This window comes from Bison bison, unplaced genomic scaffold, assembly GCF_000754665.1.
Source record: "Bison bison bison isolate TAMUID 2011002044 unplaced genomic scaffold, Bison_UMD1.0 scf7180017864230, whole genome shotgun sequence".
NCBI lineage: Eukaryota > Metazoa > Chordata > Mammalia > Artiodactyla > Bovidae > Bison > Bison bison.
This window is the reverse complement of record NW_011494802.1, coordinates 1,365,310-1,384,632: the sequence shown is the minus strand read 5'-3', so window position 1 is coordinate 1,384,632 and position 19,323 is coordinate 1,365,310. Positions and strand designations below refer to the sequence as shown.

The following is a 19,323-nucleotide window of genomic DNA, read 5'->3' as shown; positions in this document are numbered from 1 at the left end:
GATGAGATGGCTGGATGGCATTGCTGACTCGATGGACGTGAGTCTGGGTGAACTCCAGGAGTTGGTGATGGACAGGGAGGCCTGGCGTGCTGCGATTCATGGAGTTGCAAAGAGTCGGACACAACTGAGCAACTGAACTGAACTGAACTGATATGGGAAAAGAGTCTGAAAAAAAAGAGTGGATATATGTATATGTATAACTGATTCACTTTGCTGTACAGCTCAAACTAATATTTCATTGTAAATCAACTTATACTAAAAAAAAAATTGGTGGCTATAACTAAAGATGTATTTCTGTGAACAATGGAAGCAGAAAAGTGAAAGTGTTAGTGTGCAGTGGTGTCCGATTCCTTGGGACCCCATGGTCTGTAGCCTGCCAGGCTCCTCTGTCCATGGGATTTTCCAGGCAAGAATACTGGAGTGTGTAGCAGTTCCCTTCTTCAGGGGATCTTCCCAATCTAGGGATCGAACCCTGGTCTCCTGCTTTGCAGGCAGTTTCTTTTCTGTCTGAACCACCAGGGAAGCCTGAGAGGAAGCTTATGTCGCTGATTAGAGGCCATTAGCATGTGTGCTCAGTCGTGTCTAACTCTTTGCAACCCTTTGCACTGTAGCCTGCCAGGCTCCTCTGTCCATGGGGTTTTCCAGGCAAGAATACTGGAGTGGGTTGCCATTTCCTCCACCAGGGGATCTTCCTGACCCAGGGATCTTCTGTGTCTCCTGCATTGCAGGTGGATTCTTTACCCTCTGAGCCATCACTTACTCTCACTTATCAAGGACTACATGCCCTGCAGGAAAGCAGGACTGCATTCGCACCTGACCTCTATTCTGCAGATTCTCCCACCTCATCAGTTTCCCCTTACCCCCTTCTTATTTCTCATATCCCAGGAAACAGAAGTCTAGCTCATATCCATTCTTTGCCATTTTTCTTCCACTATCTACCACTTTATCTGAGGAATAGTGATACCTTGGAAATAGAGAGGGAAATATTAAGGAGGCAAAGAAGCAAATGGTTAAGAATGACATGTAGTTTGTTCAGGAAGACTTTCCAGAAGAGATGAATTTAGAGATGACTTTTGAAGAAGCTAATTGGAATGTAGTGATGTATCCTACTAAGATATTCATAGTAGGATAAACGAAAATTATGAAGGGGGAATTCAAAACATAGCCCACTGTATTCCCTCAGTCATAGCTAAGGAACCTCTTACTGGCTGGCATATCATCTGTTCTCGGTAGTGGGAGTAGAGGATCAGTCCATAGCTGCTGGTACGTCTAGTTCAGGACTAGGACTCTCAGACAGGAAAATATGCTAGTTACAGACTCCTAGAGTGTAGGGAGTCTTATTTTAGTAGTAGGGCAGCGCAGTGGGCCTAGGACTTCTTTCAGTAAGAGTGGGTGATGAGTTTTACATTGTACATGTGATATTGGTGGAAGCAGTTGATACTGATGCTAATTACAGGTGTTGGCAAACTAACAAAGAAAAGAGAGAGACTATAACAATATGGTTTGGCTGATAGAAATAATGTTAATTGCAGCCTTCTGACTCGCTTATTTATTTCTAAACTGCCATCTTCCAGAAAAAATTTGATGTGGCTAATTGCAGTCATTACATTAACTTATTATCATTTCTGTTCAATTGCTATGTTAGACAATTATGCAGGTTAAAAATTTCAGGTTAGTGTATCAAAGTTTTATTTGATTAAAACATTTAAGTGCCTAATCTGGGCATAAATTAGCTGTTACATATTAATTGCATAACTGTTATTCCCATAAAAGCATGGTCATCTTATGGCTTTTTATTATAGATTTTATTGGTAAAAGTGGTAAGCAATGAATTTGATTGATAAAACATGATTGACAGAATTATGGTAGATATCAACAATTGATAGAATTGTTCATTACACTAACAGTTATTGGGCACCTCTTCCTCATGCGAAGAATCATGCTAGGCACCAGAGGGTATAGAAATGGAAAGTCCTTAATCTTAGTGAACTCAAGTCCAGAGAGGAGGAAACAGGTAACTAGTACCATGTGATATGTAAATGATAGGGGAGTATAGAGAAAGAAAACTTAATCCAAATTTGGGATGGTTAGGAATATCTTCCTAGAGGAAATATCTAAATTGAAAAAAAAAGTTTAAGATCAACCAAAGTCCATATGTTTCATTATGGTTCACTCTTTGGGTTGTATATTCGATGGGATTATTCCTTTTTTTCCTTCCAGTTTTATTAAGATATAATTGACATACAGTACTGTGTAAGTTTAAGGTGTACAGTGTAATGATTTGATTTACATACATCGTGATATGATTATCACAATAAGTTTGGTGAATATCATTTTGTATAAATACAAAATTAAAAAAAAGTTTTTTGTGAGGAGAACTCAGGATTTACTGTTAACCACTTTCATATATGACATACAGTAGTGTTGCTCTTGCCTGGAAAATCCCATGGGCGGAGGAGACTGGTAGGCTGCAGTCCATGGGGTCGCTAAGAGTCGGACACAATTGAGCGACTTCACTTTCACTTTTCATTTTCATGCATTTGAGAAGGACATGGCAACCCACTCCAGTGTTCTTGCCTGGAGAATCCCAGGGACAGCGGAGCCTGGTGGGCTGCTGTCTGTGGGGTCGTACAGAGTTGGACACGACTGAAGCGACTTAGTAGTAGTAGTAGTAGTAGTAGCGGTGGTGTTAATTACGGAGAAGGCAATGGCAGTCCATTCCAATACTCTTGCCTGCAAACTCCCATGGATGGAGGAGCCTGGTAGGCTTCAGTCCATGGGGTCGTGAAGAGTCAGACACGACTGAGGGACTTCCCTTTCACTTTTCACTTTCATGCATTGGAGAAGGAAATGGAAACCCACTTCGGCATTCTTGCCTGGAGAATCCAAGGACGGAGGAGCCTGGTAGGCTGCCGTCTATGGGGTCGTACAGAGTTGGACACGACTGAAGCGACTTAGCTGCAGCAGCAGCAGTGTTAATTATATTTTTCATGTTGTGCATTACATTGCTGCATATTGTATGGGTTTTGACAAATATGTAATGACACATATACCCTCATAGTATCATGCAGAATAATTTCACTTCCCTACTATTCTCCTGTGTTGTAGCTATCCATTCCCCACACCCCACAAAACTCCAAAATAAACTGAGTTTTGGAAGATGAGTAGGAGTCAGTCAAGGAAAGGAGGAAAGAGTTTATGGTATAAGGATACCAAGATGAAAAAGCATCACTTAAAATCCACTTGCCAATGCAGGGGACACAGGTTCGATCCCTAGTCCAGGAAGATCCCACATGCCATGGTGTAGATGAGCGCCTGTGCCACAACTACTGAGCCCACACTCTGCAACCAGAGAAGCCTTCACAGTTGAGAAGCCCTCACACTGCTCTGAAGACCCAGCACAGCCTAAATAAATAAATAAAACATACTCACAGTTAAGAAAAAGCATCCCTTAAGTATACTATATTCTGAATGGCTTGAAGGCAGGAGATAGAGTAAGGAAGGGGTCAGAGAAGAGGCCAGAGAGGCACAGAATGCTCATGTCAGGAAGAGTTTGAATGCCACAGCAAGCTGTTTATATTTTTATCTTGAAGACAATGGGGAGCTTTTAAAGACTTAATTCAGGAGAATGAAACAATCAGATGGTGGTGGTGGTTGTGGTGTGAGCATTTTGTTTGATGCAGTAAAAAAAGAACCTAATTGTGAAATATAAATAAAATAAGGTTTTGTTTTATGAGGTTATATATATATATATGTTATATATATAAATAAATGTATTTTTGTTATATTCTACAATTACAATTTTTATATGTTATAATTTAATTGTAGAATATAACATATAAAACATACATTTATTTAGATATATGCTGTGCTTAGTCACTCAGTCATGTCACACTCTTTGTGACCCATGGACTGTAGCCTGCCAGGCTCCTCTGTCCATTGGGATTCTCCAGGCAAGAATACTGGAGTGGGTTGCCATACCCTCCTCCAGGGGATCTTCCCAACCCAGGGATCGAACCCAAGTCTCCCACATTGCAGGTGGATTCTTTACTGTCAGAGCCACCAGGGAAGTCCATGAATACTGGATTGGGTAGCCTATCCCTTCTCCAGGCAAACTTCCCAACCCAGGGATCAAACCGGGGTCTCCTACATTGTAGGTGGATTCTTTACCATCTGAGCTACCAGGGAAGCCCCTTACAGTCCATGGAATTCTCCAGGCCAGAATACTGGAGTGGGTAGCCTTTCTCTTCTCCAGGGGATCTTCCCAACCCAGGGATTGAACCCAGGTCTCCTGCATTGCAGGTGGATTCTTTACCAGCTGAGCCACCAGGGAACCCCATTTACATATATAACATATAACATATATAACACATACTTCATAAAACAAAAAGTTTATTTTATTATTTTGACTTTATGATCATAACTTCCTCAATTCTGTGAATGTGCACATGGATCTCCCCTCCCCTATTATATATCCTTTTATGGACCTCTGTGTATTTACCTTGCCTTCATAACTTACTCGGAACTGTGATTATTTGCTTAATATTTATTTTTATCTCTAGGTCATAAATTTCATGAGTAGGGAAAATGCTTATCTGTGTATCCCTAGTACCTTTGCTCAATATATATTAGTTGAATTAATGTATTTCTATTAAGTGGAATTACTGAGTTAAGGAATATGCACATTCGAAATTTTGTTAGATACTGCCAGATTATATGCTGGAAAGATTGTACCTGTTTATAAACCCTGTTGTTTATACTCCTTTTCTCACATCCAGCCATACTGCCCTTTCACCCTCCCCTCTCCTGTCTGCTTGTATCCCTCAATCCTTTTTTTCTACAGACATTTTTTGGCACGTTCTAGGTTCTCTTCTAGGTGCTTAGGACATATCAGGAAGCAAAACAAAGATCCTGGGTGGCAGGAGATAGACAATAAACATACTCAATAAGGAAAAAAGAGTAGTTGGTGAAAAGCAATTGGGAATGCTAGAACTGAAATGGAATTATAATTTTAAATAAGGTGGTTAAGTATATAAGCCACAGTGAAATGACTTTTGAGTAAAGACTTGGAGGAAGTGAGAGAAGTAGCAGTTGGCTCTCTGGGAAAAGTGTGATGGGCAACAGCTGGTTCAAAGGCTAGTTGAGTGCTGGAAAGAGGTAGGAAGAGATCTGCTGGGGTGCTGCTAATACTGTTTCTTGATCTGTGTGGTGGTTACTTGAGTGTGTTCACATGTTCACTGAGCACTACACTTGACATTTGTGTACTTTTGTGCATTTTATTCCCCAGTAGTTTTCATATTAACCATGAATGAATGGATGTTGAATGTTTCAAAATGCGTTAATTGGGACTCCCTGGCAGTCCAGTCATTACCTTCCAATGCAGGGGCAGTGGATTTGATCCCTGGTTGGGGAGCTAAAGCCCGATATGCCCTGGGGCCAAAAAACCAAAACATAAAACAGAAGCAGTATTGTAACAAATTCAGTACAAACTTAAAAAATGGTCCACATCAAAATAACCTTTAAAAAAAGAAAAACTTAAACAAACCAAAAATACCTTAGTAGTTGTTGTTTAATCAGTAAGTCACATCTGACTCTTGTTGACCCCGTGAACTATAGCCCGCCAAACTCCTCTGTCATTTCCCAGGCAAGAATACTGGAGTGGGTTACCATTTCCTTTTACAGGGAATCTTCCTGACCCAGGAAATGAACCTATGTCTCGTTGTCTCCTGCATTGCCGGAGGATTCTTTACCATTGAGCCACCTGGGAAGCCCTTAATAATACCTATCCAGTTATTCAGGGGTATTTTCCTTTGACTTAAAAACAGCAATGAATGTCCTCATCAATTTCTATTAATCATCTTGCCTTTCTTTAACATTCTCTACTTGATTATGGTAAAAAACATTCTTTTTTTTTAAAAAAGTATTCTTTTAATATAATGCTATGTTTGATTTGCTTATATTTTATTTTGGATTTTTATATCTATATTCACAAGGAAGTTTGGTCAATAGTTTCCTTTTGTTATTCCCCTATGTTAGGTTCAAAGTATTCAATACATTTCTTAATTATAGGTTCTTTACTGTTTTTTCATGAAAAGAGAAGCTCTATAGTATTCATCTAGTCTACTGTCTCAAGAGAGGAATTTTTCATGTTTGACTTCATTGTTCTTTGTGAGCTACCTAGTAATTACTACAATTTAGTAATTGATAGGTGAGTCCTGTCTTTGCTGTTCTAGACAGATGGCTGTTCACTTGAAGCCTAGGGCTCAAATCTCTTGTCATTTCATTGTCATGGAAAAATTGACCAGCACTGGACTATTCATTGGTGATGTAGTAGTTGTCTGGAGGTGTTTTGTTGGATAATTATAGACCTTATTTTCTTTCATGTATTTCTGATTCCTTATACTTTCCACTAGAAACAGGATGAAGTAGGCAGAAGAAGAAGCTTGTGAGTATGTTGTTGTAGCATAGTCAACAGAAATAAGTGCAGAAGCTTTGCCTTCTGGAAAGAGGGTTCATTTTTAATTATTAACGGGACCAGTTATTTGGTCCTGGACTTGGTAGAATTTTTTCAGTTACCTGTATGATCACAGTGGTCTTCAAGCCCAAGGGAGAGCTTATCTGGCTGCTTCCTCCATCCTTCAGCGCAGGAGCACTGTGCTGGAGTTCTCAGTCTGGAGACTGGTGTTTTTCATATAGGAGATTCTGTAGCTATGTTTTTCAAATTGTAATTCAAGAATCACTTGGCATTAGAGTCCAAGTTGCTTATTGAAAAGGCAGTTACAACAGCCAATGCAGGTTCCCATGCCACTCCAGGCATTTTAAATTAGAATTTAAGGGAATATGGTCTAGGAATCTGCATTTTAAACAAGAGTCTCAAGTAATTCTTAAAATTTAAAGACACTGCTTTCTAAGATTAAGAAGAACTTGCTTTTATTCACTTGTTATCTCCTTCAGTACAGGATTTCTGTGCTGAGCATTGGGAGGAATATAAAGGGAATGTAAGATTGGATCTTGCTTTCAAGAACTTAAACCTAGGCTAGAGATGGGATTCATTGGACTAAGGCAAGCAGTAAAATATATCACATTCTAAAGCAAGTGTTTTTTAAAAAATCAACTTTGTTGAGATATAATGTACATGCAAAAGAGTCACCCATTTGAAGTGTAGAGTTTGATTGCTTTTGACAGATGTATATACCAGTGAAACTACCACCACAATCAAAATACAGAACATTTCCATATCTTTAAACATTTCCTTATGCTCTTTGCAGTTCATCCTTCTCCCCACCCCTGGCTCCAGGCAACCACTGATAGGCTTTTTTATCACTATAGATTAAATTTTATTTCCTAGAGTTTTATGTGAAATGGAAACATATAACACGTAGTCTGTTGTGTCTAGCTTCCTTCACTCAGCCGAAGAATTTGAGATTGTTCCATTTTGTCCAGTGTATCAGTAATTTGTTTCTTTTTATTGAGTAGTCTTCTATTACATGAGTATACACATTTTATTTATCCATTCAGTTGTTGATAGACATTTGGATTGTTTCCAGTTATTATGATTAATATGAACATCCGCATGATCATGTGTTTTCATTTCTCTTGTTAAATACCTAGGAGTGGAACGGCTGGATCATATGGGTTGGTGTATGTTTAACTTTTTAAGAGATAAACAGATGGCTTTTATTTTGATTGTCAACAGAGACACTGTACTGAAGTCGTTGAGCATTGTTCAAAGAGAGTTGTTTAAGTGGAACTTAAGGATGGGTTCCAACTATATACGGGAGGATAGGGAATATTTACTGAATAATTACCATTTGTCTAGCTCATGGTAGTTAAATGCTACATATGTGACTTTCAATATTTCTGCAAATCTGAGAAGTAGTATTACTCTTCACTCTTTATGAATGACAAATAGAAGTATAGAGAAGTTAACCAGCCTAAGATTACACAGCTAGTAAGTGATGGCTTTGAACGTAGGTTTATTTGATTCCAAAGCTCAAACCATTTCCATTATACCAACAAGGAGTAGAAGTGAAGGATATTCCAGATTCAGAAGTCAGGGGATGGGTCAGGGAAATTGGACTCATTACTTTTTCTGTCTCCTGAGTACAGCAAGCATAGGAGCTGTGACAATCTGTTTGCCAGTAATAAAAACTTTTGTTTGAGGGGGGACTGGTTAGCAATGGGGTTTCATGTTTATTTGATACCAGAGCCAGGACGATAAATATGCTTATTTATAAAGACTTGTGTATTTTTGAAAGGATAATGAAGTGATTAGAAGCTAGATTTAGGAAAATTAGTCTAGTTTCAGTCTGCTGAATAGATTGAATGGAACAGAGATTAGAAGGTCTTGCTGCTGTGCTGTGCTTAGTCGCTCAGTCCTGCCTGACTCTTTGTGACCCCATGGACTATAGCCCACCAGGCTCCTCTGTCCATGGGGATTCTCCAGGCAAGAATACTGGAATGGATGGTCATGCCCTTCCCCAAGGGATCTTCTCAACCCAGGGATTGAACCCAGGTCTCCCTCATTGCAGGCAGATTCTTTACCATCTGAGACACCAGGAAAGCCCTTAGAAGGTCTTCAGTTCAGTTCAGTCGCTCAGTTGCGTCCGACTCTTTGCGACCCCATGAACTGCAGCACTCCAGGCCTCCCTGTCCATCACCAACTGCCGCAGTTTACCCACACTCATGTCCACTGAGTCTGTGATGCCATCTAACCATCTCATTCTCTGTCGTCCCCTTCTCCTCCTGCCTTCAATCTTTCCCAACATCAGGGTCTTTTCAAATGAGTCAGCCCTTTGCATCAGGTGGCCAAAATATTGGAGTTTCAGCTTCAACCTCAGTCCTTCCAGTGAACACCCAGGACTGATTTCCTTTAGGATGGACTGGTTGGATCTCCTTGCAGTCCAAGGGACTTCTCCAACACCACAGTTCAAAAGCATCAATTCTGCGCTCAGCTTTCTTTATAGTCCAACTCTCATATCCATACATGACTATTGGAAAAACCATAGCCTTGACTAGATGGACCTTAGTTCAATCATAATCTGTAATAATTCAAGCATGAGATAACAAGTTCTTCGCTAAGAAGAGTGAAACCTATCAGAAAGGGACAATTGGAAGGAGACTTCAATGAACTTAATTACTAAGCTTGTTGGCAGATTGGACATGGGAGATAAAAGTAGAAAGGAATTTTAGGAATAGTTTTGAAGTGTTGGCTTTGTGTAGTGTCCAGAGTTCTGTGGTTTTGGACTTGATGTATATACTTGTTTGCTAATATATCTGAAGAGAGCTCATAACATTTTAAATAAACTGTCACTGACAGTGGAGGCTCTAGTTTTATAGTCTGCCTTACTCTTACAGCATCAGGTGACACTGAGCTAGAGGGTAATTGGTTATTCATTTGTCAAGTATGTGAACTTGAAGACATTCGAAGCTCTAGGGAATGGGAAACATTAGCCTGCTCATTAAAATTGTCAGTTTGATACTCATTCGATGTGTGAATGCCCAACATGAGAATGTTACTGATTTTCTAATAAGCTCTTAGCATACTTGAAGGTTTTCTGTAACATGTTTGGCCAGTGTCTCTTCTTGCTTTGCTTCCTCTCTAATGTCCTGTGATAAGTGGTACCCTCAACCTTGCTCATATTGCACGTTTTACGCATGAATTGTGGAATCTCTTGATGTCTCTTTATTCCACTACTTGTGCTTCCATTTGCTTCTGAACAATCTGTACTGTAGCTTTCACTCATTAAAATTTCTGTCATTAAAATTAGAGTGACTTTTTTGTTTCTAAATTCAGTAGCACATTCTCAGTTTTATTTTGATCACTCTATAGCACTGCTACTTGTTAACCACTCACTCCTTTCTTGAAAACTTGTTTTCCTGACTTCAGGGACCTCATTGTCGTGGTTTTCTTCCTTTCCAGCTTCTTTGCAGGCTCCTTTGTGGACTCTTCCTTTTTTAAAAATTCAGATTTATTAATGTATAATTCACATATAATAAAATTCTCCCTTTTAGTGTACAATCTTATGAGTTTTTTCAAACACATACAGTTATGTAACCATTACCACAGTCAAGGTATAGAGCAGTTCCATCAACCCTAAAAATTCCTGTAAACCCCTTTATAGTCAGCCTCTCCCATTCTTGGCCCGTGACAATCACTAATCTGTTTTCTGTCTCTATAGTTTTGCCTTTTCCAGAAAGTCATTTAAGTGGAATTATATAGTGTGTAGCTTTGGGTCTGGCTTGTTTCACATATTGTATGCATTTGGAATTCATTTATGCGTGTCATTAGTTTATTCCTTTTTATTCCTGAGTAGTAGTCTGCTGTATGGATGTACTGTAGTTTATTTATTCATCAGTTGAAGGACACTTGTTTCTAGTTTTTAGTGAATATGAATTAAGCAGCTGTAAACATTTGTATATAGGATTTTGTATGAACATGTTTTTATTTTTCTCAGGTAAATATATAGAAGGAGTATTTCTGGGTTGCATGGTGGTATGTAACTTCATAAGAAATGCCCAGATTATTTTCCAGGGTGGCCTACCACTTGACATTCTTGCCAGCCACATGTGAGAGTTCTAGTTGCTCCACAGCCTCACCAACACTGTATTGTCAGTTCTTTTTTTTTTTTTTTTTTTTAATGTTTTTTTAAAAATGTACCTATTCCATAGATTCTCTCTTCCCCTATATGCAGTTTTTTTCTCGTCCTATCCTCTCTACCTCATTGTTTTATTTACTTATATTTTAATTTTATCTATTCAGTTGCAAATATTTGTGGAGCTTCTGCTTTGTGTCAGACACTGTTTAGGCACTATAGATATAGCAAGAGACAAAGAAGAAAAGTTCCTGTAACTCATGGGATCTTGTGCTCTGAAAACATCTAAGTCTTTTGTTCCATATCTCTTTTCTCACATATCCAGCTATCTTCCATTCATACTCATTTGAGATGTCTCATAGATACTACGGAGCTGATAAATGTATCTAACACTGAATTCATCATCTTTCAACCTTCCTCTAGTTTGTATTTCCTTTAATGAATGATATCATATCCACCCAGTAACTCAAGATAAAAACCTGGGCAATATTATTTAGGCTTTATTTTCTCCACTTTCCACATTCAGTTACCTATTAAACCCTATTGACTTTACCTCCAGCATATCTTATAAATATATCTACTTCTCTCCACTCCTTCTGCTATTTCCCTATTTCAAGCTTTTGTCAGGTCAGTGCAATAGCCTGCTTACCAGCCTCCCTGTCTACCTGCTGTACCAACCTGTGGCCACACTGTACCACCATTCTCTTTCTAAAATGAGAAATCTGATCCTGTCTCTCCCCTGCTCAAAAGCTGTGATAGCTCTCTATTAACCTCCAAATAATTCCAAACTCATAACATTACTAAATTTTTTAAACATGCGTGTATTAATACTCAAGACTCACTTTGTTCAGGTTCTTTCATAACCCTGCAGAGTCTCATTCAGACATGCTAGAACTATCCTCAGTTTACTGATGGGCCTTTGTATGTATAATTTTGGTTTCCTGGAACACTTCAGTCCTCCTTTTCTTGGTTCTTATGCCTAGTATAGCAGAGACATTGCTTTACCAGCAAAGGTCCATATAGTCAAAGACACGGTTTTTCCAGTAGTCATGTATGGGTGTGTGTGTTGGACCATAATGAAGGCTGAACACTGAAGAATCAATGCTTTTGAACTGTGATGTTGGAGAAGACTTTTGAGAGTCCCTTGGACTGCAAGATCAAATCAATCCTAAAGGAAATCAATCCTGAATATCTATTGGAAGGACTCATGAAGCTCCAATACTTTGGCCACCTGATGTGAAGAAATGACTTATTGGAAAAGACCCTGATGCTGGGAAAGATTGAAGGCAGGAGGAGAAGGGGATGACAGAGAATGAGTTAGTTGGATGGCATCACTGACTCAATGGACATGAGTTCATGAGTTTGAGCAAGCTCTGGGAGATGGTGAAGGACAGGGAAGCCTGGCCTGCTGCAGTCCATGGGGTTGCAAAGAGTCGGACATGACTGAGAGACTGAACAACAATGCCTAGGAAGATCTAATTCTCCACAGTAATAGTTCTGTTGGCTAGTGTGATGTTTTAGTGGTTTTGAGGGGTGGGAAGGAAACTTGGCTTAATTAAACTAGTGTTGTTTCTCTTACAGTGGTACCAGGCTGAAATGAGAATAGGGAACTGGATAGTCAGAGAACATAACTGTTATTTCCACGGTTTAGAGATGGACCCAGTAGATGGGATTGGGTCATTTGTTGGATTTATTCACATAAGAAATATTTATTGAGCACTTACTATGTACTGCTGCTGACCATTTAAGAATGAGGCTGTGCAATGCAAGAGAGCCTTCTGTGAGCCCAGAGTTTCAGTGAGAAGCAGCCTGAAGCAATCTAAGTTGATAGGCATATTCGAAAGTTCCATGTGATCATTTTTCAGTTTTCTTTTGAAAAGAAACACAGTACTTATCCTGTTGCAGTTGCCTGGGAGAATTTTTACCCCCACTTCATGGTTAGAAAGTTAAATTATTAAAATTTTTTAAATCACACACTAAACTGAGAAGAGACATAGGTGGTAGGAAGAAGGTAGGTACGTAAGAAGAAAATTGACCCTCAGTGTATAAACAGCCTGTGTCACATGCATAGTCTCATTTCCTCAGGATTGGGAATTAATTCAGGTAGTGAAACCAGCCTGTGTTGGCATCATTCACTGCTTCCAGAATTTTGAGTCTTATGGCAAGCAGTTAAGGTAGCTGCACCCTCAGAACTCTGGGGACTTTTAAACCTAGATGTCATCAATCCCTTAGTGGACATTACAACTGTTGAAGTGTGCTGATCTTCCTGCTATCTATTAACATTTGTTAGGAACCTGTAAAGCAAGCAAAAACCTGGCATCATGGCAAAACAACAAGAAATGTGAATTGCTTACCATTTTCCAGGGACCTGTGCTAAGTACCCTACTTACATTTTCTCTTGTAATCCTTATAGAAACCAATGAGACTCATATTATTATTGTTCTCATATTACAGATGAGGAAGCATCTATAATAACTTTTTCAAGATATACTAGTACATGGAAGAGCCAGAAGAATTTAACTTTGATTTCAATATCCATATTCTTAACTATGAAGCCAACTTGTTCCTTGTTTCTTGGGATTGAGGCCCATTTTTAGTGATTTCTTTGTTGGATTTGAGTTGCCTCAAATTCAGCTTGGATGTGGGATAGGATTTACATTTAATTAATATTGAATTTTTTAATCTTGAAAAATGTGTAGGAAATGTTTTCAGTTTTCTTTGGTTGAAGCTTCTGTGTTTTAATGGACTCTTTTAAAAATTTATAGGAAATTCAGAAAAAAGTGGCTATATCTGAGTGCCCTGCAAGCTACAGAGTTTTGTTACATATTAGAAGACTAGAGATTAATACCATCCTTTGGGTTTTTAATTTTCAATAGAGAGCAGAAAAATTAGATGTCATTGCTTCCATATAAGGGAATTGCTGTCTTTCCCACAGTAACCAGGTCTGAGTTTCTTGTGGATTTATTGTAGTAGGCTCAGGTTTGGTGAATATTGAGATAAGGAAGGGTTTCTTAGAAGCAGGTCAAATTTTTCTCATTTTGAATATGGAAGGATATAGTAAGTCCTCAGTGATGATGTTCTGAGAGACACCTAGGCCAGAAGGAGATTTAAAAGAGTATGTACAGAAGCAGTAGTTTTTTATTCACTAGATAGTGAGTTACAGAGAGCAACAGTACTTTGCAGATTTGTTTTATGCTCAATAGAAGGCAAATGCTCTCTATATGTTATGAAAAATAAATGGAATACAAGTAGGGTAGACTCAAGTCAGGTAGGTATATACTAATTGGTGAGATGGAAAATAATCTTTGAATTCATCCTAAAATTGTCTCTGTCACTCTTCTTTTTTGTTACCACTTGTGATTTTCTTAGGTCACTGGACCTATTTGGGCTGGGGAGACCAACAGAGTATGTAAGAATTTGAATACCTTATAATTTTCTTAATTTTACCCTTTAACATACTCCCTCTGACTGAGGCTGGATATTCATGCATATAAGCATATATAATGCCATTCCCTCCTCTTCCCCTTCTTGAAGCCCAGGACAGAATTTGCTGCAGTGGAAAGTTGTATCCTTTCAGGCTGATTTCCTGAAGACTTTGTGTCTGTGCATGTGCATGCATGTGTGTGTATGTGTGTGTGTGAGTGTGAGAGACACAGAGAGAGATGGAGAAATTTCAAAGTTTCAATTATAATCCTGACAGAGTCTCCTGATTTATCTTCCCCAGAGACAAGTGCCATCAGCCCCTCCTTTGGCCTTTTAGCTAAGGGACACAATGACTAGCAGGAGAAATTTCATTCTAGGAGAGGTCATTGGTTTTGTGATGTGAACAAGAGGCTGGTTTGACTTTCCTTGAAGCAATCTAGCTAGGCTAGAGGCCACCTTTGTTCTTGAGCTTAGACAGTGGGCTCTCTCTAAGAACTTAAGAGAGTTCTTTCTAGCAAGAGTCACAGCCCTAGGCTGGCATTACTGGCTGTGTTACCTGGGCTGATGGGAGGTGGACAGGTTGATTGAGTTTCAGTGATTAGGTATCCAGTAGTTGCTAAGAGGGGCCAAATTTTGTTCTGTCACTATCATTTCTCATGGAGTATGTACTTCCTATGATTTGAATCCTGAGTATTTGCACCAGGAAACTATGCAAACACAGCCTAAGAGAGCTCGGATTATTAAGGTTTTCTAGTAGAAAGAAGTAACCTGTGAAAAAAAAGAAGTTTGAATTTTCATTCCTTCTCTGATAAAGTTTTGCCTGTATTCTGGATTTAAAGATGGGGACTCAGTCCAGGAGCACCACATACTGGAGAACCTCACTGTTCAATACATCATTCAGTTTTGTTTGAGTGCCTACTGTCTGCCTGAGGCTCATCTCTGTCCCAGCCTACTCTTCCATGTTTATTTCTGTCATTTCCCTTTCATGTCCTTTTATGTACTTGCTAAATGAGCTATAAAATGTTTCATAAAAATATATACATAGCCTTTAAAAATATATATGACCAAAAATATATATGACCTTTGATATATATATATATATATATCCTTTCCCATCATTGGACCTTTACTCTTGCCATTGCTTTTCTCCAGATTCTAGAAGGCATTTCCCCTCACCCACATCTTCACCTATTAAAAACCCTCCAGTCTTTCAGAATCATAACTTCCTTAATGATTTCCCTGTTCATTTTAACAGGAAGTGATCCAATCTGCAACTCATATAGCATTTGGTTTATACTGTTCTCATGATAGATACTTCCTTGTATCTGTATCCATATTTTCTCTCTCCTATTAGACTGACTCTGTACTCCAAATCTTCTGTGTTGTTTAGCCTTGCAGCTGGTGGACACTCAATAAATATTTGAATGAGTAAAATTTCCCAGCCTTTTAATTTCAAAGGGCTTTTCAACTTTTGCCCTCAGACTAGCTCACAAGTCCTCCATAAGCTGAATAACCAAACCTGTTCTCAGTGTCTCTTTCTCAGGGAAACCAGAAGTTTTCTGTTCTAGATGAAAAGGTTCTGTGCGGTAGCAGAAAGTACAATGCTTTCACTCAAGTCTTTTCTGTAATTTCCTTTTTCAGTTTCTAATCAGCTTTGGTGGTGCCAGGATGTTTCCTTTCTAAGGAAATTGGGGATGGTATAGGGGGAGAAAAGCTGGCTTTTGCCCTTGACCAACCTTTATTCTGCTCCTATTCTTTGTCTCACCTCACTTCCTTGTATTTCCTTTCTCCAGTCTCCTCCTATTTTTCATACCCACTTTCTCCTGCTCCCGGCTTCTTCTTTATTTGCCCTTTATTCCTTCAGCACAGAAATGTGTCAGCCTTTAGGGGTGTTTTGGAATACCCCTCCCCTTAGCTTAGCAAAATAAAGCCGATCATTATTAAGGAATCATAGGTCAGGAGTCATAGGTCAGATGCAGCGAGGAAGGGTTTCTGCATGTAGTTTCTGGCTCAGGATACTGGGCTCCTAACTCTGGCTGAGCTACCCTCTCCTGGACTCATAGTCAACAGGATTGTCTATTACTGCTGCTGCTTTGGAGACTCCCATCTTGAGTCTCTGGATGATATACTAATAGCACAGTCTCCTGCTGGAGTTTAAGTAGACTTTTGGCTCCTTGGTTGCCTCTGCCCCCTCATCTGTATGCATGAATAATCCAGCACTGACTTCTTCACATTTACTCCTTCTGTGAATTCAGAAAGAATACATCTGAATGGCATACTGGTTTTTGTCCCTTGATCCTTTCTAGTCGCCAGCACAACAGATGCATCAAGGTCTAAAACCAGTACCTCCAAAGTCTCTTTTCCCTAATGTGTAATCAGAGTGCTTTGTAAACAGAGTGTTTTCTCTCCCCGTGTTTGACTGGTATTGTTCCTGACCATTTGAAGATTATCCTTTTTCATACTGATTTTTCCCCCCTGAAGTTCTGCTCACTTCCCTGTTCCTTTCTTTTGTTCATGTGTTACCTTAAACTTAAGTGGGCAAAGCTCATAAGATCTTATTACCCCTACTCCCAGCTGTAACCCCGAGCGATGTCTGAAACCCACATGTTCATGTTCCCTTTTAGTGGGATTATCTACCAAGTTGTCTGACGTAGAAGCCAAGGGGCCATTTCCCTGTTACCTTCCATTTGTCCCCAGCTTTTATCATTTCTGTCTGTTTTTTCTTCCTCTAGTTCATTAACTCTCTTCTGTTTCCACTGTGTGGATATATGTTCTTATCTCCTACATGAGCTATTGTAAAAGCCTCATTTTATGGTCATTAGGAGGCTTCTGCTGCCCACATTACTACCAAGATTTTTTTTTAATTACTAAGATGAGTCCATCATCTGCTTAAAGTATCTACATTTTGGGATGGTGAATGTTCCTTTTCCTTATTGTGAGCCAAATAGAAACTTGGCAAGAAAGAACATATGGGACCTTATTAATTATACACATATGGGTATCATGTCAGAAATGGCTTCTGTGGAAAATAAACTACAAAACACTGTTACGTTGAACTCCCTTTCCAAGCACAGTGTTGCATATTTTTATTTTTGCTTGGAGCAAGATTTGTAACTCTGGTCATTTTAGCTAAAACCAAGAAAAAAATGGTGACCAGTCAGGTGCTAACTGGAAAAGCAGAAATAAGTCTATGAAATTGTAGTCACTGCTATTAGATAAATTAGCTGCTTTGTCAGTAAGACCCCATTGGCAGTGAATGTGTTTTCCTCTTCTTGTGAGGAAATGGGATGAAGGCTTGGGATGGGAATTCTGAGCCCAGGGTATGGGTGCTCAATAGAAATTATTAGAAAAACCCAGTGTTGCAGCGAGACAGTAAGACTGCTGCTGTTCTCGGCTGCATACAGAACTTGACTTCTAAGTCTTGACTTTGACCTTCTTGATTTCCTGTACCAGTTTTCAATGGTGGACCTGCTTATTTGACTCACTAATGTATTTTTAAAGTCTGAAAACATCATGCTAACTTTAAACAAAAATTTCGCTTTTCTAAGAGATAAAGAAACTGTTTCTTCCCCTTTTGCCCCATTTTGATAATAGTGGAGCACCAGAATCTATTTAAGACATTTAAAAGTAGGTTTTCATTAGGGTTACAATAGCTTAGAGAAACAGCATTCCAGAAAATTCTGCATTGGGAAAATGCCACTTGGAACTCCTCTGAGAATCAGCACTAAAATTAAACCAACTGTCTTATCTTGTTAGAGAAGGAGAGAGACTTGTGGGTATTGAGACAGTTTTTTGCATGACTTTAAGGTCACTACGCTCATGGGCAGCTCAGCTTGCTCTTGTTCTCAAGGCTCGGGCTTTTGGCTCCCTATGTTGGAAGCAGAAAAGAATTCTAGAGAACTGAATAAAGCTGGGGTATTTTGATTGACTGTGCTTATTCCACAGCTTTTGAAGATCCTGACAGTGCCGTGGATGACCGAGATAGTGATTATCGCAGTGAGACCAGCAATAGCATCCCGCCTCCTTACCATACAACTGCCCAGCCCAACGCTTCTGTGCACCAGTTCCCAGTGCCTGTGCGATTGCCACAGCAGCTGCTGCTTCAGGGCAGTTCCCGGGACTCTTGCAATGACTCTGTGCAAAGTTATGACCTTGAGTATCCAGAGCGGCGGGCCCTCAGGTGGGTGTTGGGAACAAAATGCTTTCTTTTCCTAGGCAGGTCCCAGGATGCAACTGACATCAAAGATTTGGGTACCTGAGGTGATAGAGGAAATATAGCAGTATGGTGGACCAACCTACAGCCATTTTATGTAGAATCTCAGTCTTTTTTTCCCCCTCTTCTTTATAAAGTTCACATTTATGCATGGGATGGTGGCTTAGTCATTAAGTTGTGTTGGACTCTTGCAACCCCATGGATTGTAGCCCACCAGCCTCCTCTGTCCATGGGATTTCCCAGGCAAGAATACTGGAGTGAGTTGCTATTTCCTTCTCTAGGGGATCTTCTGGACCCAGGAATCGAACCCAGGTCTCCCACATTGCAGGCAGGTTCTTTACCGATTGAGCCACCAAGGAAGCCCACATTTATGTATGTCCATCAGTAAGAGTTTTTCTTTATTATCAGTAGGTGGGGACAGACATACTTGGGGTAGATGGCTGAAAAAAACCTGCTCACCTCTCTGCCCAGCCCAGTGACTTTGATATACCTTTCATTAAGATTAAAAAAAAAAAAAAACCCACAGATATTAAATGTTTGGGTAATTCATCCTACCTAAATATTTCCCTGGGAATGTCAGAAGAAAACCAATATAATCTCACTATAGCAGATTCGGTACTTTTGCCGGAACTTAAAAAAAAGCTTTTTATTAATTTCTTAAATACATAAAACATTTAATGTAAAAGTATGTTGCTGCTGTAAGCTGCTAAGTCTCTTCAGTCGTGTCCGACTCTGTGTGACCCCATAGACGGCAACCTAAGTATGTTAAGGTACAATATAATACACAGCAAAGAATTACCCACCCACACCTGTTTGTCTTCCTCTATTGCCTCCTCTTCCTGCCTCCTAGTTCTCTACCACCCTTGTTTCTTATGCACACTTCCACAGACCATTGTCATATGCTTAAAAGCATAAAAGCAAATACATACATATATGCTCCCTGCTGCTACTGCTAAGTCACTTCAGTTGTGTCTGACTCTGTACGACCCCATAGACAGCAGCCTACCAGGCTCCCCCGTCCCTGGGATTCTCCAGGCAAGAACACTGGAGTGGGTTGCCATTTCCTTCTCCAGTGTATGAAAGTGAAAAGTG

The 19,323-nt window shown here is 39.6% G+C and overlaps 1 protein-coding gene across 2 annotated transcripts in view; it reads left to right on the top strand.

Annotated features, from left to right (window-relative positions):
* The window catches only part of UNC13B (unc-13 homolog B (C. elegans)), a 226,051-nt gene that overhangs the window by 104,803 nt on the left and 101,925 nt on the right, over positions 1–19,323 (top strand). For both annotated transcript variants that reach the window (XM_010846104.1, XM_010846103.1), the window contains exon 8: positions 17,964–18,198. In XM_010846104.1, the coding sequence (XP_010844406.1) occupies positions 17,964–18,198 (235 nt within the window). The remainder of the gene's footprint in view (positions 1–17,963; positions 18,199–19,323) is intronic.